Consider the following 24161-nt stretch of genomic DNA (forward strand, 5'->3'; position numbering starts at 1 on the left):
TGGGGATGGGACAGGCACTTTTAGTCTGCTTCTCTTTACGTCTGTCTGCCCTATGTCTTGGAGATCTGTTTGCCAGGGGGTGCAGTGGGAAAACTCAGTATCATGGGGCAAACACCACTGAACTAGCTTTATTTATTTTCCTTTCTGGAGTGCACATCTTAGTGATTTGTCTCACTTGGATACAACCGTGCAGGTTTCCCGGTGCCTGCATTGACACCCAGATGGTTTGATATTGCAAAAGATTATTGGATTCTGTCCTGGTGTACTTGGGGCAAATCTGGAGGACCTTTGATCAAGTGAAGATATTTTGAACTGATAGGAGGCCAGCTAAAGCTTTTTTTTTTTTTTTAGTTTGCTTAACTGCAGTTGTTTCTTTTACTGTTGTTTATTCTTTTTTTTTCTTCCTGTCTTAGTCATCTCAATCCTTACTGCATATCCCCCATTGTTCTCAGAACACCCCATTATATGAGCTGATATTACACACCTTGTAACTCATAAGCAGATATCCATTGTCTCCACTTGTTTCTTGGCACAATGAGATTCAGGAATCCCTTCTTACTGATTTTTCTCTTCCCTTACTCCCTTCCTAAGGAACTTGTAGGTGGAAGGGGAACAAAATAGCATAAGGAAATTAAAAATAAATGCAGGCAGTGCTGAAAGGTCAGAATGGGGCATCATTCTCCCTGATGGCAAGAGATGTGATGTGAACTCCTCTAATTACAGGGTGGGTTAGAACCCAGGTGTTGGAAGTAAGGCATTTTCACTAATGCCAGGGTCATGTTTGAGCTTTCAGTTCTGCTTTCAAGCTCCTGAATATCCTGATCACTAAGTGTCCCCAGATTTCAAGGGAGGGTTTGATATCTTTGTAAAGGGGGCAGGTGGGCTATGCTTCCATAAATTTTGGGCCACAAAAATACCTAAGAGGCATAGGAATTTGATAGATGTGACACCCATGCAGGAGTGGGCTTGGAAATGTTGATCTTCAGCTCAACCCTTTCCTAATTTTTTTGTTTCCTCTTTTTCCATTGACCAGCTGTACAATGGGACCCTAAAGCGGGATGTGGAGAACAGGCGCTACAGCTCATACAGCCAGATGGAGGGCTGGGGCAGCAAGCACTACAACAAGGCTGTCTGCAGCCCTGCCAGGACCGGCAGCGACTACTGCTTTGTGCAGAACATCAAGAGCAGCCGGAGCGAGCCTGACCTCTACTGTGAACCGCCCCGGGGCACACTGAGGAAGAGTCAGGTGGTGGGCCGGGCAGAGCACAAGGCAACCTTGAACCGCCAAAGCATCTACAGCAGCTGTAGCACCCAGCAAGGAACTACCAGGACAAGTAAAAAAATGCCAGCACGGGCCCTCTCCTGCCCCTCAAGCAACAAGCCCGATGTGGTCTATGCCCAGCCCATGATGAGCTGCAAGCAGGACGCGGTATATGGACAGGCTCAGTCCAGCTCCAAGTAAGTCTGCTGCAGTGGGTGCAACGTGAGTACATGTAGACATCTGCTGTGGAGGTCTGTCCATCAGAGCCAGTCACCTGAGCTGCTTTATAACTGGAGACCTGCTCACCAGTGCACACCGCCTTAATCCCATCCTGCAGCATAGTCTAAAGTGGGTCAGATGAGTCACACTCTTAGAGGGCTTATTTCTTTTAATGGGCTATGGAGGGAAATGAATATGACTGGCTCAGGGTGTATATATCTCTTCTGTAGCTGGCTGCTGTTGGGCAAGATGTTCCCCCCATCTCTGTGGTGGTAGTAGACAACAGCTCCTTTGCCAGGTAGGGTGAGGAGGTGAAGAGCAGAAATCCTGGCTGTCACACTGCTTTTCTTTGGCAGAAAACAAACCTACAAAAATCAACTAACTTTGAAGGACTTTGTTCCTCAGGGTCTGACACAGAGAAAGCCTGAGAACCTGTAGAGTGGTCATATTTACCCCTCTGTCTTTCCATCTTTCCATCTGGCCCTTGCTTCATTCCCCCAGAAGGTCTGATTTGGCTTCCAGAAAAAATTGAGTTAGAAATTGAAATACGTACCCTAACTGGCACGGTTTACCTAGCCAGGTAAGAGGAGGGAACATAAACTGTTCAATTCCTTCCTGTCCAGATCATCCAATTCCACTGTGGTTAAGAATTATGCAGGGGTAGAGGATGGTCCTTCATGTGTCAGTTAGCATCAGGTCCCTTCTTGTAAATGTTGCCTACAGCAACAGGACATGTAAAATGCACCGGTGAGCTCAAACATTCTCAGGCTAATGTAACTGTGCAATGCAGCAGAGTTCTCACTAAAAAAAAAACTAGTGAGGTTTTGGTGGCATTACAGTGCCACTTGTCTACCACTTGTCCTGGTAGAATCACAGAATCACAGGATGGTTTGGGCTGGAAGGAACCTTAAAGATCATCTGGTTCCACCCCCCCTGCCATGGGCAGGGACACCTTCCACTAGACCAGGTTGCTCCCAGCCTCATCCAGCCTGGCCTTGGACACTCCCAGGGATGGGGCATCCACAGCTTCTCGGGGCAACCTGTCCCAGTGCCTCCCCACCCTCTCCGGGAAGAACTTCTTCCTGATATCTAATCTAAACCTCCCCGCTTTCAATTTAAACCCGTTACCCCTTGTCCTGTCACTACAGGCCTTTGTAAAAAGTCCCCCCCAGCTTCCTTGTAGGCCCTTCAGGTACTGTTCATTCAAAGCTGTCCTGATGCTGATGTCTATGCTGCCTCCAGCTCTGGAGCACCAACCATATTTTGCCATTGTCTTGGAAGAGATTTGGTCTGCGAAGACCATGGTTTGCATGTTTCGAATGGCAAAACATTGCAGTTCAAGTTTGCTATGTTTTAATGGGCTGGGGAAGAAGGATCTGCATCTTCCACAACTGTTCCCAGGGGTTACTGCACTACCATTGCTACATCACTGCCATACAGGGCCTGCTCTCCACCAACCCAGAAGTTATCACAACTCCCAGACAGACATGACAGCTTGTCACACAAACCCAGAAGCTCCTGAGCTCATTTCAGGGGGTCCCTGATCCAAAAGAGAATGTGCACACTGCAGTGTTAGTTGAAGACTCATTAACAGGGCTCATAGCCTTTGTATAACTCACACCAAAGGCCTGAGACTGTTGAGCCGTTGACCCAATGTGTGATGTAGATATTCCAAAAACCCCTCCCTCACTGTCAGCAGGGTGAGCCAAATCATGCTGTTTTTAAAATCTGAATGGTTATTCACAGATTTCTCTGGCTAATTCTCTGCTCAGCCTCCTTTGTTTTATATTAAGAGAAGTATGCCAAGAAATGTCAGTCACCCGTTAGCATGTTGTCATGAAACCTTAGCTTCCCATGTGTCTAGCTACTTCATGTTTAAATCATGCAAAATTAGCTCTGACCAACCCAGCGCAGTGGTGGCATTGGCTTGCACCTTTCAGAGGCTTTGTCATTCCCCTGGAATAGGAAACAGAGACATTACATAAACTGGAGGTATCTTGTTCTTGGGAATTTGTCACTAAAGAGCATAAACCTGTAGTGGGAGGGATGGTAGAATGATTAAACGTGGGACTGCAGCTGACTTCTGCCTGGGGAAAGTACTGGTTTTGAGGAGTTAGACCCAGGGAAGCAGGTTCTCTCCAAAGCAAACCCTGCTCTGCACTGCACAACACTCATGGTTGTAGACTCAGTCATTGATTTGGAAAGGTCACTTGAAGAATAGTGTCATTTTCTGAAGAGAAGGAGAACTGCTGTTGTGAGAGGAATACTCTCCAGCGCTGGATGCCCTTTGGTTAGGGAGTGGCTCCATTTATACACTTCTCCTGGCTTGGGGCATGGCTCATCTGGCAGAACTGGTTCTGATGTGGAAACATCGGGCTTTAAGTCGTAGGCTCATCTGGGGCTGTGTCCCCTGAGTAAATCTGATTTGGCTGGGGCACACCCCCCTGCTTCGTGTGAAACTCACCATAGAGCTGGGGAGCAGTTTGTACAAGTGCTTCTGCTCTTCACTCAAGGGAGATGAGTTTGGCAGCAGTTGTCCTTAAAGTTTTGGAAATGTACTAAGGAGTTGTCTTCTTTGAAAAAATTGCTTATTTGGAAGATCATTAACCCTTCAGCCTGTAGTGTGTTTTTCTTGGGAAGAGGCATTCAGAGGTGGGTTAGGACCATATCTGGGCTCTCTTTGCTGTGTAGGACTGTTTCTGGTTGAAAGATTCTGCACCTGGAGAGCTCGATCTTCATTTGGGTAGCCTGATCTTTGTGTACAGAGAGGTTTGCTTGTAGGCATCCCATTATTAACCTCCGCATGCAGGAAGAGGGCTTAGCTGGGTAATAGCTGCTGGTAGTTCCCTGTTTGGGGCTCTGTTCTTCCCTTCTAGTAGTTCTTCAGGTAGAGTTTTTGCCTTTATGAAAAGGATAATTTTGTATTCAGTTTTCACGCTGCAGATCTCCTGCGTAGGTGGGTAACTTGTCTGCAGGTTAGCAAACCGTCTCTGTGAGCAAGGGATGGGCTGGATAGTTTCCATGCTTTCAGAGGTGATCCAGTGGGGCGATTTCCATTGCTGGGAGAGTGATTACAGTGGGACCTGTGATTCACCAGGTCTGTCTGTGATACGAATCTGCTCTGTAATGCAGAGACTGTGGACGTTGTCAGAAATGGTTCAAGAGTGGTGCTTCTCAGGCGCACTGTGCTACAGATCTGATCTCCTTGGATGGTGTGAGATGGAACAGGGGTCACTGGATGTTCTGAGTGGTGTGCAGGTATCAAAACACTGAGTATGCAAGAACTGTTGAACTATATGTACTGAACAGTCCCTCTGCATTCAGCCACAAAGTTATTTAAATTTTAGAAATATTCTATGTTGTGTGATTGCTTCAATTTATTGAACAGGCTTTGGTGGTGTAAGACATGGAAGAGCTGTCTCTGATAACTATCTCTCAGAAGACTCTTTTGCCTTACAGAAGCAACTCTAGGTGATGAAAGCACCTCCAGTTAGCTGATGAATACTTTAAAACATGAATGTTTTTTTGGGAAAAGCCATTCTCTGATTCTATGATAAACTAAACCATGATGTAGAGTTTTACTCAGCCCGTAGTATTGGTTCCAATGATAAAATCTGAGTTTTGCACTACTTATTCAGATCCGGAGGTTAAACGGTACTGACTTGCTTTGAGAAACCTCCTCCTGAAGTATATTCTCTTTGACTACCGTTGTTGTTATGATCCTGCCTCAGTGAGAAGGACATTCTGATGTCTCTCCAGACATTCTTCTCTATAACCACTCAGGGGCTTAAGTCTTCGTAAGCATTATGTCATATCTGGAACAACATTTCCAAGCTCAGTATATCTGTCCCTGGCTCAAAAGTTCATCGGTTATTCTGGTGGCTCCTGCCCAGAGGCAGTTGTCAATGAGCAGCACTCACTTTTTGCCACAATACAGCTCTCCAGATTGAGTCCTTCTACCTGATAGAGCCAGAGGAAGTTTTCTTGGTGTCCAAGGCTCCCTCTTCTCCTCACAAACCTTCTCCTTTTCAGGCTCTTGTGACATCCTGCAGATCTGCAGCCTTTCATCCTGGAAACTGGCTGCAGCAGTTGTTTCAGCAGCTCTTGAAGGCTACACGTATTTGCCTGCTTTTAACCATTTCCTCTGATGGGTGGTACTTGCAACGTGCTCAGAGTGACAGTGTGTCACCTTGAGCTAGCCAGCTTTTAGCTAAGTAACATGTTTCAGTTGTGTCCAGTCAGGAAAAAGGTACATCCTCCTTGGTCATCAGGTAGTGATAACAAGAAGCAGTGATAAAGGATATGATGTTTAATGCATCCTAGAAAACTTTGAGTCTTTGTTTCCCTCCAGCTGGAACTTAGGGTAACCAGAAAACTGTGGCTACCACTGGCTGACACTGTATTAGTTCTGCTTGCAGGGGTGTTGCGCACAGTGCTTCAGACACCACAAGCACATGGGACTGACAGCCCAGGGACAGGCTAGATCGTGATACGTGGTGGTGGCGTCTCTGCAGTAGCCTGTGCAGCAGCCAACTGGTTACATGCATATCGCCTCTTGAGGAGATGCCTGCATCTGAGCTGGATGCCCCTGTTGCCCTTGCAGAGAAGCAGCCAGTGGACAATGGAGCTGGAGTAAGAAGTTGGTCAGTGAGTTACCCCTTAACAAAGTTAGTGCTTCTTCATTGACTTCAGGGGAAAACCAGGTGTCTGAGCTGGAGACATTACTGAGAAACCAGACTAATCTCACCCCTTGTGAAGGATTCAGGGTATCTCATTTGTGAAGATGAAGAGGTGAGCTAGGGTGTCTGCAGACATTCCCCAGCTTAAGAGTTGCTGATACAGATCAGGAGCCATTAATGGACACCTACAATATGTGTTGTCTTCCATAATACCACATGCACCTTTGGCCTCATTTTAAGACAGGGATGCATTTCCCTTTGGTGTTCTCTGTATATGGGAGAAAGAGACTAAACCACCTCACTAGAGTTCATGTGAATGCAAGTGTCTCTGAAGGCACATGGAAATATGTAATATCTTGGTGCTATTCTGTTAAAAGCCTTGAATACCCTGGCTAGCAGTTTATGGAGGAGGCGGTAAAGGCTGAGGAAACCCTTTGGATTTTCTATATGGTTGTAGTTGTCTGTGGTGATGCTGACTTAGCCCCAGCTGAGCTGCAGCAGCCTCTGTGAACTGTGGCTAAAGTTCAGGGACAGAAAGTGTGTCCTGGAACCATTCTTTCCTAGCAGGAGCTCAGACTGTCTGGAAATCCTATAAAAAGTGAAAATATACAAAAGCTACTGAAAAAATCAGAAAAGGTGCTGAGGATGTTTTCTGATAGATCTCCTCTCCTATGGGATAAATAAAGGCAAACACTATCAAAACAGAAATTCTACAGGGCTATGCCACACAATGAAAGCAGAACAAAGTAATAGGCCCCTTCATTTTGGTTTGTTCTTATTTGGGAAAAACTGCCTCTAAAAATGACTGTTTCACAGTGCTGACACCTTGTGATGTGAACTTGTCCGCACTGTGCATTTGCATCCAAAGCAATTGCTGTGGAGCTGTAGATGCCACACCATGAAAGCAGAACAAAGTATGATGATAGGCCCCTTCATTTTGGTTTGTTCTTATTTGGGAAAAACTGCCTCTAAAAATGACTGTTTCACAGTGCTGACACCTTGTGATGTGAACTTGTCCGCACTGTGCATTTGCATCCAAAGCAATTGCTGTGGAGCTGTAGGTGATGCTGTCCTGGCAGGGTGCATATCATTGCACATGGTGAGGATCCCCTCCTCCCTGGCTCAGTGTCAATCTGTGCCCATCTTTCCTGCTATCTACCCACTCAGCAAAGCCTGAGGGGAAGCTCCAGCTGAGCTTTCAGTGGCATCAAAACCCAGAGGTGGTCATGGCTGCTTGGTGTGAAGCATGGGTATTGGGTTTGCTCCAGTGTAGCCTGACTCAAAGGCTTGAATGTGCTAGACACTCTGTTTTGTGTGTCTTCACTCTGAATTTACTAAAGAACAATGGAACTTGTTAGAGTTTTCTGGTTTCCTCCTCTCCTGGGACTTGTAGCCCTAACAACCAGAATGGAGACTTAGATCTGATTAACACAAACCAGTCTAACACAAAGTGGACGAAAGGCTTTAGTATCAAATGAGGAAATTTGCCTTTCTGTGATAAAGGTCCTCTTAAGTATTTAATTCCCTTCCACACCTGAAACTGATCATCTAATTTGTCTCCTGATGAATCATTTCTAATTGAGGTCTCTCCATATTCTGATTGCTTCTTTCTTGTGGAAGAACAACCACCTTTGGAGCTCTTCCTACCAGGCACATTGGCCCAGGCTGGAGGTGGCTGCAGTCCCAGAATTTGTCTTGGAGCAAGCTGTTGTTCTCATAGTGTAGATCTGGTTAGGAATATCTCTGACTGGCTGATGAACAATCTCTCATTAGCAGAGGCTTTGCTAGGGTGATTATATTCTCAGCTAGGAGAAATCACGGCTTCTTCTTGGGCAGCATGACTGAGCTCGGATGCTCACTGCTCCTGTGAACTTTTCCTGTGGGTGAGCCAGCAGGGAAAATGGAACCTTCCCAATTTTTCCCACACAGAACTGGACCTGGATGCCTAGCTTTTCCCTGCTATAGGAGGCTTTGGCCCTCTTATGGAGTAGATGCATAGAAAATTGCCTTCCTTGGATAGCTGGACCAAGTGAACCTCCTTCTTTTTCATAAAAATTGCACCTGATTCAGGGGTATTCTCAATTCATTACATTAAAAAAAAAAAAATCACCATGATTTCATATGCTGCATGGCCACTGATGTGATTTTTTTATTCATATGCCTCTCTTCCTACACTGCCAGCCCAGGTCCACATTGTCAAAGAAGTTCCTCTGATGCTGGACCCATTGCTGTCTCAGCTCTACTGTGTGTGTCTGGAGCATGAAAAAGGCTAAGAGAAAATCACAACATCCTTGAGTCAAACCAAAGATTCTGAGATTCCATCGTTTCTAGTTCAAACTTTCTCATTCCAGTTTTGTGTCTCATTGTTGCAAGTGTAGTGGAAGTTTCTTGGAGTCACGTTTTGATAGAGGTTCTAACCAATGAAAAATCACATGGCAAAGGGGTGCTTTATTGTTAGTGTAGAAGTAAAAGTGGAATGAGGTTGATCTAACCTTAGACTTTGAATGTGTAAGGTCCAATGCAAGACTGTTGTCTGTCACTCCTTATACCAACAGAGGCAGAAGTATCTCTCGAGGGTAGGTCTTCCTGTCTTACAAAAAATGTCTAAGACACAAAGGCAAGTTGTTCTTTGGAAGCACCTCTTTCTCTTCATTGACTACAAAGGTGCTTAAATAAGTAATTTAAACAGGGTGCAATTTTATAACAGTGAAGGTAGGGGAGACAAAACTGCTGTTTTCCAGTGTCACAGCATAATTGTTGGCTTTAGATATTTTGTATGAAATTTGCCATAGAATTGTGGATATTATTCGCTGGCCCATGCTGTGTGGAGATGAACCTTTGTATGCTTAAGGACAAAATATTTTATCTTATTGTAAGCTGCTGGGGCCAGTGACCACACTTGGGTGTCCTTTCTAGACCTTTATTCTTATAATTTTTTGGCACAATCAAAATAAGTCTGCATATCCCACACCTATAAGAAGCTACTCCCTCATAGTAACATTTAATACTTCAAATGTAATAGGTCCATTTAAAGAATTTATTAAAAAACACTCTGTTTTGTTAGTCTACGGGATTGTCTGAGGATGATCAACCCCTGTACACAGTCACTCACTAGTATGGCACGGAGCAAGAGCTTGCATACAAATTAACGTGGTTCAATCAGGAACTGATGTCCCTGATTTCCAGGTAAAACTCCCCATCAGTTGCAACTGGATCCGGAACAGGGAATAACATCAGTCAACAACACCGAGGACCTAGCTGTCCTGGCAAAACACCCACACTTTTTGACTTCATCTACTGTTAACAACGTGTTTCTCATTTGTATCCTGCCACTGCTGAAATTGCAATAACCAACGCGAGGTCTGAGTTTTGAGTCTTTCCAGTCCTAAACTTTGTGTAGTCGTTTACTCTGCTGCGAATTAATGCAGACATTGCTGCTGTGAGCAGAGACCCTACTGCACACAGCTGCAGGCCTAAGGTGCAAGGATGCTAAGAAGAGAGAGTAACTTTTATTAGACTAACTGGTATAATTGGAAGCACAGACAGGCTTTGCAGTTGAGAGCCCCTTCATCAGTCTGAAAGTTCGTGCGCTTTTCTAATTTTATGTGGTTAAAACATCACAGATGATGCTAAATGAGTACAAGCCAAACAGAGCAGGACCTTCATATTTCTAAATAAGTGGACAAGTCTTCAGTTGTTTGTATTTTCCCCAAGGTTTCAGTCCTGCTCCAAACTAGAGGTTTTTACACCCATCCCCTGGACTCTGTAGGCACATTCTTTACCTATAACAGGGGATGATGATAGTGACCAACTTCTATGAAGAGCTTGGAGACTACCCACGTAAACATACCCTGGGAGCAGGATGTCTCAGTGCTATTATTAGCACTTAATAAACTCAATATTTGTCCATCCCATCACTCCAGCCATGCCTGTCGCCTTTTTCTAAGGGATCTGCTCTAGCCTCCCAAGACCATCAACTATTCTCACATTTTTGCTTCCACCACATCTCACATCAAAGGATCACATGCTTTGGGGAAAACATCTGCCTACTTTAGATTGTCCTAATAACTTGACAGATGGTTTCACTGTTGTCCACTAATTCTTTTATTTGAGGAACAGTGAATACTGGTTCCCTATTCATTAAACCTTCCACTTTAGACGTGATTAGACCCCTAGCACCTCAACTAAAATTTTATTTGCTGTCTCTTTTGCTTCTGGATAGACTGGATCCATAATTTATTAGTCTTAGTGTCCTCCACTGTGTATTTTCCATTTTTATGATCTTTTTTTTTGAGGCAAAGAAATGCACTAGGGGTACACCATGTGGTTTATGTGGTGATGTGATAATATTTTACATTTTGTAATTGATTCCTTCCTAATAATTCCCCATACTGGCATAGGCCTTTTGGCTGAGCACTTAACCAATGCTGTATTTCTCTTTAACACAGAATATGTGGTGATGAGATAGACAGTGGTACAATGACCATCCAGAAGGCCATACAACTTCTGTGCTCCTCTGATGACAAATACCAGGCCATGGGTGCTTACTACCTCCAGCACACCTGCTTCCAGGATGAGTCTGCCAAGCAAGAGGTGAGCAAACTCCTTCAGAGCTTTGCTGTCACACTGGATGTGGTGACACGAGTTGATGAAACTGGTTTTCCTCAGTACCAAGGATCCCCTTAATTTTCATGATGGAGCCTAATGCCTCATTAGTCACACTCAGGAATTAATTAAGTAGGTTTTTCAACTGTTAGTGACCACTTTCTCTTGATAGCAGTCACTCAGGCTTTTAACACAGGGAATAGTTACCAGGCAGCAGAGGAGACTGTGTGCACATTACCCCCATAACCTGCTGTGACACACATGGACAAGTTTTGATGGAGCAGCCACCCAGATGCAATTGCACCCGGTTCCACGTGAATCTTTTGCTGTCTCAGAGCTGCAGTGTTTGAGACACACAAAAGTGCCCTAAATCCCACAGTAATCTTTATTGTTCAGTGACATTTCAGCCATTTTGAGCCATTTTCAGCCATCTAACCCAACAGGTTAATTAGTGATCATGTAGAAAGATATTTGACCAAACAGAAGCCCTTCTAATAGTGGGGGTTTTTTCTTATGTTCTTACTTTCTGATTACTAAATTTATGCTAACAGGCAGCAAAGGAGGTAGTCTCAAGGGTGGATCTGCTGTAGCAAGACTGTCACAAGGCTTTATCCCCATCCTGGCATGTTTGCAGTCATGCAAACAGGAGTTTATCAAGATGCCATCCCTATAGATGTGGTTTTCCATTTCCTGGCACAACAGTGGACCTGGCACAGTGTGGGGATGTGCCTCTGTGTCCTTGCTGTGGTCGAACTGAGTGCAGGTATCCCAGCCGACGTTAGAGTTGCTAATTGTGGGGTGGCCACACCCCTCGTTACCGTTGAAAACACTCTCTGAGCACTGACCTGTCCCATCGCTTCCCAGAAAGATGTGTCAGAGCAGGTATGTGAGTCATCCAAGCACACGCTTGTTTTCTTTCCGTTCTAAAAGGTGCTCATTCATTTTCTATTGTCAGCAAATCTCCAGCGGATGGGTTGGGTTGTGCTAGGAGGGGCTTCATGTGGGATCATGTCCCAGGACACCTGGTACAGAGGACATCCTACAGCCGGGATCCTCATCAGCTGGAGGAATTTGCCTTCAGAACTGCCCAGCATGTGTGTGGTGTCCTCTGGGTTGGGGTTCACACCCCTTTCCGGTGCTACCCCTATGGAGTGCTGGAGTATGGCCCAGTACTGCTTCCGGCTGACCTCAAGGGTGTTTACACTGTACCATGACCATCCCTCTAAGCTGAGCCTGTGATTTTAGGATGCAGATAAATGACCACATCATGTCATTATATTGATATAAATGGCTTCTCCAGATAGGCAGAGCAACATTTTCACCTGATGCAAACTGTTGGAGGTAGGTGAAAGTTTGTGGGAGCAAGCATATTAACATAGCAAAGGATTCATTCTGTGACCATTACTCATAGATGTCCACTTACAGAGTTTAAGCTCCAACCTCAAGGCCAGCACTTAAGTGCTCATGACCTATGGTCTGAACCAGACATGCCGTCTGCAAGCTCTAGGCATCCTTCATAGCCAGGGCTGCTTTTCCAGCTCGCCTGACTATGTGCCGTACTGACTCCTTGCATGGCCATGACAGTGCTAGTTGTCCCAGTCCCAGCAATGCTCTGCACACCATGCTGATGCCAGCACGTCTCTCCTGGTACAGGTCTATCGGCTGGGAGGAATCGCCAAGCTCGTTGAGCTGCTCCGCAGCACAAACCAGAATGTACAGCGGGCAGCAGCTGGAGCCCTCCGAAATTTGGTCTTCAAGAATCCAACCAACAAGATAGAAACCCGGCGGCAGAATGGGATAAGGGAGTGTGTGAGTCTCCTACGGAGGACAGGGAACACTGAAATTCAGAAACAACTAACAGGTACACAGCAGTCTGCTCAGGCCTCAGCAAGGACTATGCTCCTCCCTGCCTGTGGTCCGTGTTGCTCCAGCATGTAAAAGCCCAGTAGCCATGGTGTTGCCATACCACAAAGCGGATGTTTCATGCTCCTGTTGCACCAAGTGGCAACCTAAAACATAAGGCAGAGGAGGTCCTGGCCTTTAGATCTCCCGTAAGGGTTCCTTACATCATAAGTGCCCATTGGGAAGCACCTGCCCCCGGATGCCAGCTGTGGTCACCCTGCCATTCCCCTTCCTGCACCCCTGGCCTCCGTGCTGTTCCCAGGGGAGGTCGAGTTCTGGAAATCCCAGTAAGGTAGGGCAGGTTATGTCATTGGTGTCTCACCTTTTCTTGAAGGATTGGCATGAGTCTGTTGGTGCAGGTCACCCTCAGCTGTGACTGAGGTCTCGTGTGCAAGCCTTCATGAGATCCCTGGAGAGATGCCTTCTCCCTGCAACCTAATAGCAATAGGCACCAATTATGGGAGGAGGGAGGATGCTTAGATGCCCACCTCTACATGATACCGTACTCCCAGTGCCCATCTTGCCTGTCTCCCATAGAGATGGACAAAGATTAGGGTTTAGGGCAGTGTCTGCACCCTTAGTTCAAAGAGAGTAAAGAGTAAAGATTAAATTTGGATGGAATTCACTCTGACCTAAAGAAAGTTTCTAATGTATGGTGACTCTCTGCTTGAGCTTATCTCCCACCTCCTTCCTAGGACTGCTCTGGAACCTCTCCTCCACCGATGAATTAAAAGAAGAGTTGATACAGGAGGCCCTCCCCGTCTTGACAGATTGTGTTATTATCCCTTTCTCTGGTTGGTCTGATGGCAGCTGCAATAGGACAAGAGAAATTATTGACCCAGAAGTATTCTTCAATGCTACAGGGTGTTTAAGGTGAGTCATCAAGCAAGGACTTAGTGTAGATTGTGTCTGTTGACAGAAGCTGAGGCTGCCTAAGTCCTCTTACAATAAGCTAAAAACATGCTCACTGCAATTGTATTAATAAAAAAATTCTCCTTGAGAAAGTTTTCCCGACTGAAGATGCAGAAAAAATTACATGGGAAATATTTTCCATAGTAGCTTTCTTTTTTTTTAAAGTAAGCTTGTTCTTGGTAAGTCTCTGCTCAAAAAATATTAGGTGCTTTGTGTCAGGAGAGCTGCAATACTGAAACCTGACAATTTTGGACAAGGAAACTAGACATTTTTTGCCCTTAGATTTTTGAGGCTTCCAGAGAAAATTTTGGTTGCTAGAAAACAAACTAGTTTGTGTTTTAGGTTACAAAAAGACAGAACCCTGTATGTGTGGAAAACAGTCATTTTCCCACTGATTTTAATACCTGTTCATTACGTAGGTCAGGTCCCAAACAGGAGGTGCAGATCAAGCCCAGAGTAGTTTATTTTTTTCACGGGACAGCCAGAACCCTTTTGTAGTGGGTCTTCGTCCTGACTTGCTGTTTCTCCTACCACCCTCCTCCACTTGGATGCAAGCTCCTTGTCTCACTGGGAACAAGTGGGGGAAAAAAAATACCCTGCATAATTAGGTACTTTCATCAACTGAAGCTCTCCCTGAGGGAGCACAGCGCCAACCACACCCTTACCAGACATGCAGCTAGTAGGAGCTGTATCTGCTTATGAAACAAAATGGGTGAATACGGTAGGGGCCGTGATACTATCGTCTTCTGTGGCTGGGAACCGTGTCTGAAGATAGTGAGTGCTGCTCCCTTCTCTGTCTTGGAAGGCATCATCCCCATGCAATTGCATGTTGGGATGTACTGTGTGTTGCATGTGAGGTGCTCCACTTTTAAGACCATCTCAACCCACAAAATATCCCATTAAAGTGAGGGAAGGAGTATGATGATAGCTTGTGAAAGGAGCTCTCTATAGAGTTTAACTCAAGGCAGGCTCTGCCTCCTGAGACTTATCACAGTCTGTGGCAGTAACATCCAGCAGCCCCAGTGAAGACTTCCAGATGCAGGTGATTGAGGGACCTCAAAAGGCTGGGGGGGACCAGGGCTGGGAAGTAAGCCAGGTAAGGAAAGCAGGGCGGTTGGGTCCAGAGCCCCTGCTCCAAGGAGTGAGTCGGGATTGCTCTGACTCACTGCACTGCCACATCATAACGCAGAGATGAGAACAGCCTTGGGTTTGCCTGGGGCTCGAGCCATTGCTGCTCAAGCATTTCTGGATTGCAGATGAATTAATGTTAATGAGGAGGCTGCAAATCACAGTGAACATCAAATCCAGTTCTGGAATGCCTGGAGTGAGTATCTCACAATGACTGCCAACCTCTCTTTGTTTTTCATTTGCAAGCTACAAGGCAATAAAACAGGGAAGAAAAGCCCAACAAAACAACAGAAAACTTTCTGTTACTGGAAAAACTCCCCTGCCCTGGCAGCAATCAGTACTCAGGAATGCATTGCAACATTACGAACTGGTCAATCCCTCTGGTCAGAGTGATTGCTGCTTTTCAGCATCTCTGCCCACATTCCCACACAAATATTGCTGTTGAGCCTGTGTAGCTCCGTGCTTATAACCATATGCACCATCCTGATTTTCACAGTAATGCTAGATGGTCTTTATTCAGTCTTCTCTTTGGAAACATCTGCAAGGAGGCAATGAGTCTGTGCAATGTCACGTGCGTAGCCTCTAAGGCAAAGTATTGCTGATAGTTACCCTCCCCAGGAGGATGTCTTCTATGCTGAGCTCCTCAAGAGGATATTTTCATTGACGAAATCAGTCCTAAAGACCAACAAGAGAGTTATGGACCAGTGCAGTCCTACAGAAGGCCTTCAGAATGAGAACAGTACACTAGCCTTGCTGAATCTTCAAAAATATCCTTAAATTCAATTACAGCCATAGGCAGAACAGAGCTCATAGAGACTAAGTAAGTGAACTCAACTAATCCTCTCTTCTCCTCATCTCCTGACATGCGCTGTGATGGCTTTCTTCAGAAACTTGAGTTCTGCAGACATGGGGCGCCAGACCATGAGGAATTACCCTGGCTTGATTGATTCAGTCATGACATATGCCCAGAACTGTGTGGCTTCGAACCGACCCGATGATAAGGTACCAGATGCTCACCCCAAGCTGTTTGGTGAAGTTCAACCCTGTAGTTAAAAACTGCAACTTTGGGAATACTGCAAAATCCCTTTCAAACAAACACAAGAGGGGACTGGATGCTCTTGTCCTTTCAAGTCCAAGTGCGATCTGTTGTAGGATTCTCTGCTCTGGGCCTGGCATAGAGGTGGGGTTTACAATTCCCCTTTACCAAAAACAGAGACACAGCACAATATTTTGGCTCCTGAGCCCCCAATATGCTTTCGTCCCTTCCCCTCCCACCTTGGGATCCTTACAATAATGTCTTGACCTCCATCTCTTCCTCTTCCCACCACATCTCTTCACCCAACAGGACTCAAGGAAAAAAGCCCCAGATTGACATCAGATTCAGCAAGAAGGAGCTGGCATTTTTCTGCCAGTCTCCTCCTAATTCTGATTGCTGTGTGCATACAGCACTTAGCCTGGAAAAAATAGTGTTCATAGCCATATTTTCAGGAGTTCAACACCTGTGATACTAGTCAGACACCCTAAACTCCTCAATGCCCAGTGCAGTACAAAAAATATTTCAAATGAGCTCAGGACTGAGTAAATCTTATTTTGGGGACAGCTGTTGAGAGAAGAATAGTTTCAGCAGCACATACTGAACACACCTGTTTGGAAATGTAGTCACATGTTTTGGTGTTGGTTACAGGTATCTAGTGAAAATTGTCCCTTGCCCTTTACATTGGTCACTCTGATGTCCAGGTAAAGGAGGCTTAAAAGTCTGTCTTTTGGCAAAAAATGTCTGCTGATCTTAGCTGTGACTTGAGCAAAGTCATTGGAAGTTGACTAAGGCAAGAGGAAGACTTTCAAGATCTGGCATTTCATGGAGGGCAGTTTGATATATCCACCCTCTGCAGTCACACTCTGTTTTTCTTTTCAGCACCTTGTCTGTGGCAGTGGGACTTAACAAGGTTCACTGAGTCAATCAGCTCACAGATATATGGTAGAGCATTTGGGCTATGTGGCCTTTCTTTGTGTCTCCTTCCTTCCCATCCACGGCTACCTTGAGCAGGGTCAGGAGCTCATGTCTCCTTCTTCCTTCCCGTCCATGGCTACCTTGAGCAGGGTCAGGAGCTTATACAGTGTAACTGCTAAAAAAGCAAATTACAGGATGACCTATGTCCTCTCTGCAGCTGTAGCAGGTGCTGCTCCATATTTTTCTGCCTAATGAGTTACTTGTATTTTTGTTCTGGGGGTGATTGCAGTCTGTGGAGAATTGCATCTGCATCCTGCACAACCTCTCCTACCGCCTGGATGCTGAAGTTCCCAACAGATACACCCAACTCAACCACATGGCCCGGAGCGTTTATATGGACAAAACTCTCACAGGCTGCTTCAACAGCAGGAGTGGTAAAATGGAGGTAAGATGTGACACAGTGTGCTTGGAAATGTGATACTCAGCCCCAGGCAGGATCTGCAAGCGAAGAGCAGGATCTGAGCTTCCAGTTATTCATCTCTTTGTAGAATGATGAATACGGTGTCCCCCTTCCTGAGGAGGATTTTAAACCCAAAGGACCCAGCTGGCTCTACCACTCTGATGCCATCCGCACCTACCTGTCCCTGATGGATCACAGCAAGAAGGATGCCACCTTGGAAGCTTGTGCTGGAGCTCTGCAGAACCTCACTGCAAGCCGAGGGCTGGTAAGTGCTCCCCTCTCCTCTGCGTGCATGCAGCCAAGCGTGACTGCACCTTACAATAATCAGAAAGGAAAATGTCTTCCTTAAACCTCAGGGCACTATTGCAAGTCATTCCATGAGGGATTTATTAATGCCAAAAATAGGATCTCATGGAGAGTTATAATCAGCATCCCAAGGGTCTACACCAGATCCATACACTTTCCAGGGTCTCCCCTAGGTTGGTCATACCACCAGCACCTACTGCTATTGGCACCCTCCCCCAGGACACCAGCGGGGGTGTGCACAGATGTGCACAGATGTGCACATGCCATTAAAGGAGAGAGAAAGGATGTGCGTGCGCCACCACCTGTGTGTGTGTTTTTAAGTGGGAGGTGGCTCTAATAACAGGGTGGGTTGTGCTGTGGATTGTGGCTTGTCCTCACATCAGAGCTGCTTGTAAAATAGCTCTGACAGATGTCCTAACCCGTAGGTATGGCAGCGTGGAGGTGACACGGGCTGAGTGACGCTGTGGGTATTGCAGGAGCTAGGGCACGGTGAGGGACACGTCACGACAGCAGCTCGGCTGTGCCCAATATCGCTACCGTGGGCATGTCCTCGCAGGCTGCATTCACGTGGACAAACCATGACTTGTCTGTTTGTGTCAAACTTCTCCAATTCCAATTTAAATAAGATGGCTAGGGAGATAGAGAGATAATTATTTCATACGTAGGAGAAGCGTGTCACGTGGGCAAAGCGCTCCACCCAGAAACATGGAGTGACTCACGAAAGGAGCCTTCACTGCTAGGGCAGCATTAACCTGGCAGTTCTGATCTCCTGGGAGCTCATTTCAAGTCTTTCAATCTGAAATACTTGGGGAACTATTTTTTTTTGCAGTTGAACTACGTGGTGCCTCTAACGACAAGGTGGAGGGAGGCTGTCATGGCATGGGTAGAGCTGACCAACGAAGTGGGGCTGGAGCTATGTGCTCCATGGAAATGAAAAGCCTTTCAGCAGTCAACATCATTGCACAAGAATGTCTTTTGGGCAGGGGGGAAGAAGACAAACAAACAAAAAACAGCTCTGACAGTGCTGAAGCAACTTATTTCAGCCTTCTGGAACGGAATTGTTGGAATTTGCCTGGATGTGCAGAAGTGGTTTCTGCTTTCAAGGGTCTTATTCCAACTCAGAGCTGGAGTTGGGGTGGGTTGATGGGTGTGCTGTCACTTGAAGGAAAGTGAAAATGGGGGCAAACTTAGAAAGCTTACTATAATCCTTTAGCTTATAGGGGACAGCTCCAAACGCCTTCTGAGATTCCACTTTATGCATCCCAGACCTGCTGGTGTGAATCTGTAACGTGGCACAGGTGCCTCCTGGAGCACGGGAGGGAAACTGGGTCTCAGCACGCTGGAAAAGGGGTGCCTTCCAGCCCCTTCCCTCCCTTTACATGTCACTGTTGATGGACATGTGTTGCTGGTGGTACAACAATCTCCAGCAGCCTTTCTGGAGGGTGTACCTGCGAAGTTCAGTTTAAACTCTGTCAATACGAGGGCAATATATTAAGGATATGTGCTTCAATGTCCATGGTTACTCATCTGCATTGTCTGCGTCTGGGCTTCTTCTAGATTTTACATAAGCAAACATGAGATCAGGATTCAAGATGAGTATTTTTGGTCTTCAGATTGTTTTTTAAAGGTATCCATTAGCTGTTCCTGTTCCACTCCAGCCTATTGCTTGTGGCATGGCAGGGAGCTGCAAGGGCATTGTGAAGGGCAAGGGCAGTGTGGACACGAAGGTAAAACATCTCTAACTTTTGGGAATATCACTTAAGTGAGCAAATGTCCACACTCAGGCTCCAGAAAGATGACAAAGGTACCAGTCGTATCACAAATGAGAGGCTGACTTTGCTAATGTCTGTGGAGAAGAGGGATAAATGACAAAGTAAGAGGGATTATGGTAGCAGAAGAAGGTATTATACAGATGCTTATTTTATAGTGTAGTTATGTTTGTCTGGCCACGTACATCATTCCAGTTGTGTCCTCTTGGCATTAGAAGTCATGAGACATCTCTGTTCTGTTCTGTCTCCTAGATGTCCAATGCAATGAGCCAATTGATTGGTTTGAAGGAAAAAGGTTTGCCTCGCATAGCACGGCTCCTTCAGTCCAACAGCTCTGACGTCGTCCGGTCTGGGGCTTCTTTGCTGAGCAACATGTCCCGGCATCCTGTTCTCCACAAAACCATGGGTAAGTAATTCCCACCACAGTGGATTTTAGAACAATATCTAATTTCTAACTCCCTAATATCTGCCCATCTCGCTTTGTAAATCCCATAGTCAAGGATTTAGCCAACCTCCAAAACTGGGCAAAGTGGTAGTGTTTCTTCTGGCCAAAAGGACAATTATAGGTGATATCTGCAGGCTTAATGAACAAAATGTGTGCTATCTCAAAGTCTCTATGGGCATGTGGTGTGCTTCATAGACAATGACAAATCTGCAGGATCATGAGGATGATAGTGTTTTAGGAACTGGACTTGAACTGGACTTTTAGGAGTTGGACTTGACTTCCCATGACCAATATCATTGCCCTTCCAGAGGCCTGCAGCACTAGTTTTGTCTCATGAAATCAAGTGATGACTATTATGCCATTACTGTCCAACATTATTAATGCCTCCTTCCAGAGACAATACAGCATTCTTGCATTGAATAGTGCTAACACAAATAGTATCATTCACTTGTGCTAGGTTTTATTTAAATGTTGATTGGAACATTCCACCTCTTTAGCTCACCAGGTGCTCCCAGATGTATCACGTCTCCTGTCATTCCAGTCCGGAAATACCAACAGCTATGGCGAGATCATGACATCAGCTTGTTACACTCTGAGGAACCTCATCATGTCCAACCCACACCTGGGAAAATCCTACTTGACAAGCAACATGCTAAATAATGTAGTAAGCTTGTGCCGAAACGGGTGAGTTTGGGGCAGAAGGCATGGAGAGAGTCATGCGCAGACATTTTTGAGCCCATACACTCAATGCAAAGCCGTATTAACTCCAGAGCTTTCCCAGCACTCATCAGAACCATAGTAAATCTTTCCCTGTGCTTATAAATTGAGACACAGAAATATTCAAGCATGTTGGTAGATAGAAATCCTCAGCACTGCTTTCTTTGAAATGGGCATGAACCATACAGGGTGGGATTTTTGAAGGGCCCTCAGGAAATTTGCTTGTTGAATTTTAAGAAATTCTAAAAAGAACTGAAACACCAACATCTTAAACGCTTTTAAAAATGCCAGCCCTCAAACAGGGGATGCCAGTATGCAGCCTGACTCCCTAAAACCTGGGCTTCTCTCCTCAGCTTCCTGCAAACCTTATTGCAAAGGTCGGGTCTGAGATTCTAGTGCCGCTGATGTACTGGGGTTCTGCTTAGCTTTAGTGTTCAGATTTGTTCAGCTTTCTGTTGAAACATGCACCTCAAGTGGCAAAGATGCAGCTGCGATGATGCGCATATACATGTGTATTATTACAAGTACCTCCCCTGGTCTACCCACGTAGATTTTACAACTGAGCAAAGCCAACATATTTTTCTACTTTTGCTTTTAGGACTTGGTTTGAATTTTGGTGGCAGTCATTCTGTCTTGCTTGTTATAAATACTCCCTACAGCCCTGTGCAAAAGCTGGTCAACCCTTGCCAAGCTATATGTTCATTTCTGGACAAACTTGTGTTAAGCTTACTTGATCTTTGACCACATAATCTCCTGCCTGGACTTTCATCTCTCCTACCATCTGTTTTAAAATACTTTATACAAGTAACCTATTGGTGTTTGTTGTGGAAACACTTTCTCATGCCGCCTTCATCATCTTTTGATAAGCCACTTAGAATGTACCGCTTGTTTCATGACAGCAGAGAAACTCTCAGTCATTAGAAGTGTCCTCCTTGTTTAGTTTGGGTCTCAGCCAACGAGCATTGGCTAGTTTGCTGCTTTTGTATGCTTCCACTTTACAACAATCCCAATTAACGTGAAACCCAACCCTCTTCTAAGCCTTCCTTGTTTTGAATGGTATTTAATTCTGCCTAAAGTCCCGCTTTGGATCCCTCAGACCGGTCATGAGCTAATTTATTACTTCAGCAAAGTGTTGCACAACTCGGGCTGTGCATACCTTAATTGTCTTGACTGCTTTGTGTGATGAGCTTTGTTTGCAATGACTCACTAAACTGTAAGGAGTTACTAAATTCTGGAAATGTCCTCCATGTGTCCTCCATGTCCTCCTGTCTGTATCACAAATTCCTTCTATGAAACATCCCACTTCTTACAATTCCAAACAAGTTCCAAAACTTGAATTCTTCCTTTTCCTGCATTATTCATTTCTACCCCCAAAGTTTTTTATGCTGTTCAACTCTTACGAAAAAATGACAATTTACACCCAGAACTAATCTTACTTATTCAAGCCATATCATTTTAGACTGTTCCCACAGGGCAGGTGTGAAAGAAATCTCCCCTCTAGTGAACTGGACACTTGCTAGTTCACAAGTTAGCTAACTTCTCCTGCTTTCCTGTGCAGCCTGTGAAGAGAAACAAATTTTAGGCTGGAATTTCTCCAACCTTACATGAAAAGAGCCTCACACACTTCCTGATGGTAACAACTACATCCAACAGCTCCACAGGGGGCTGTTGCCTAGGTTGGATGCAGACCCCATGGTCCTCACAGTGATGCTAAATGAGGGGAGTCCCGTGCTGTCATCCTCCTCCTTCCCAGCACCACAGCCAGCAGGACCAGAGAACAGAGGGGGTTTCAGTGGGGATCAAATTGCTGTGGACAATACCATGACATGTTGCACTTGTCAGTATTTTGCTGAATTTTCTCTGTTAGTCTGCCTCAGTTTCACTGTGGACACACCTCCCTCATGTCCAGCATTGGTGCTGGTTTGGTTGTTGGCTCACCGTGGCACATTTCTTCTGCCACCCAACAGGACACTTTCTGTATTTCTGAGCTGTTCTCTCATTCCATTTGAAGCTGTAAATCATTAGTTTCACACACTCAAACAATTCTGTATTCATATTTTAGAACAAGCTTCCAGGTTGCACACAAGTTATGACTCTTTCCTGTGCCCATGTTCTTCTCAAACACCAACCAGCACTCCTCAAAGCTAAGGTTTCTTTTTCTTGGTGTTTCTTGTAGCTGTATGTCAAGTGAAAGGCATAAAGGGTTCAGTAGTTTATCTGATAGCTGTGGTTTCTTCTCCTTCCTGGCGCATCCCAATTAAATACTTCTCTTTGTCCCCTGCATATATCTATGACACAGGTTTTATAGTGATGTTAGTGTTTATTAATTCTTTCTTATTTGTAACCCAAGTTACCCAAATATTGCATATTACTATCTTTTTTTGGTGGTGTTTCTGAAAATCAAGCTAATGTTACTTATTCATTGTAGTGTCTGATGTCCTTTTCATCTTTCTTCTCCAAGAGTCTGAAAAATATTGTCCTGGTCATTTTCAAGTGACATTATTTTACTAATAAAATTATAATTTTTCTCAATAATTCTTCTGGCTGCACAAAAAGCTTTTCTCCAAAATTTCTTTCTGTACTTTAGAGCACCAGATTTGAAGTTCATCTCACAATTCCTTTATCACTGATTTGTTTCAGTTTCTCTTTGCTCATTCACTTTTCACACCTTTTCTATTGTACACATTTAGTTTTGCAGTTTAATTCTACCATAATATTTTAGCAAAATTAATCTTTCAAGAAACTCAAATCTTCCCTTGATTCTTTTTTGTGGAAGAGAATTCTTGTCCACAAATTCCCAATTTCCCATTTATTCCAAAGATTACATCTTGATATCAATTTTTTAAACTTTAAACATACTGAAGTAATCCTTCTTCCAGGCATTCCTTGTCTTGCCCTGTGACATACATAAGGTTCTAGATACTGTTGACCTTTGAGGAAACATTATTTTTCCTCATTATTTGATACTCATGTACAAAATTCTTGCCTTCTTTGCAGTCCTCATGCTCCCCTCAAACACACACACTCCCCATTTCCTATTATTAGTTTCTTGTTTGTGTTTTGTTGGGTCAATAAGTTTTTTTGGGTGACTGCTGATGCTGCCACCCATGAACATCTTCCTTGCTGTCTTTCCACAAATTTTTACAAATAATTCTATTTGTAAAACACATACTGTCCTTAAAAACAACTTTGGTTTTCAGGCAGCTTGATTTTAAGAAAATTTTTCCCAAAATCAGCTTTCCTTGATATTCTGCTCCGTGTTACACAGTGCTAGTCACACACTATTCCCAGCACTTTTGCTTAGGATATGCTACTTTACGTATTGAAGTTGTCATCAGTTCATGCTTAATCTTTTTATACCTAAATAGTAGTGGTAGATGCTGTATGAAACAGCCAGTATCAATCCCTCAATTTAAAAGTGGTGAAATTGTTTAGTCTGAATTTGTAAATGACTCACATACCAGATGCTGGTAATTTTGGTTTGGAAAAAATCTTTTGAGGTGTGCTCTGAAGTCATAATTACAAAAAGTATGTATTTGGCATCATTAGAAGCAAATTATTTTAAAAAAATTAAAATTACTGTAGCTTAGAAAGAGAAACATGAAACAACATATCCTTGAAAGAGATTCCAGCACATGCACTAAGCATAGATACCTTTGGATTTTTTTGTTTTTTAATGGCTTTTCGGCCACAAACAATATTTCAGACACAAAAAATCTTTTAAACATATTCATTCTGGTGACAGGGCATAGGAAGGGTATAACCAGAGAAGTGATTTTGCAAAAATACCTAGTTCTTCTATCCCAA

At 44.6% G+C, this 24161-nt stretch overlaps 1 protein-coding gene across 1 annotated transcript in view; it reads left to right on the plus strand.

Annotated features, from left to right (window-relative positions):
* The window catches only part of PKP1 (plakophilin 1), a 42993-nt gene that overhangs the window by 16387 nt on the left and 2445 nt on the right, over positions 1-24161 (plus strand). Inside the window, exons 3-11 of the mRNA XM_010152574.1 lie at positions 1034-1458; positions 10608-10752; positions 12418-12625; positions 13362-13539; positions 15594-15708; positions 16947-17102; positions 17206-17382; positions 19445-19598; positions 20135-20321. Of these exons, the coding sequence (XP_010150876.1) occupies positions 1034-1458; positions 10608-10752; positions 12418-12625; positions 13362-13539; positions 15594-15708; positions 16947-17102; positions 17206-17382; positions 19445-19598; positions 20135-20321 (1745 nt within the window). The remainder of the gene's footprint in view (positions 1-1033; positions 1459-10607; positions 10753-12417; positions 12626-13361; positions 13540-15593; positions 15709-16946; positions 17103-17205; positions 17383-19444; positions 19599-20134; positions 20322-24161) is intronic.

This window comes from Eurypyga helias, unplaced genomic scaffold, assembly GCF_000690775.1.
Source record: "Eurypyga helias isolate BGI_N326 unplaced genomic scaffold, ASM69077v1 scaffold1005, whole genome shotgun sequence".
Classification (NCBI taxonomy): Eukaryota; Metazoa; Chordata; class Aves; order Eurypygiformes; family Eurypygidae; genus Eurypyga; species Eurypyga helias.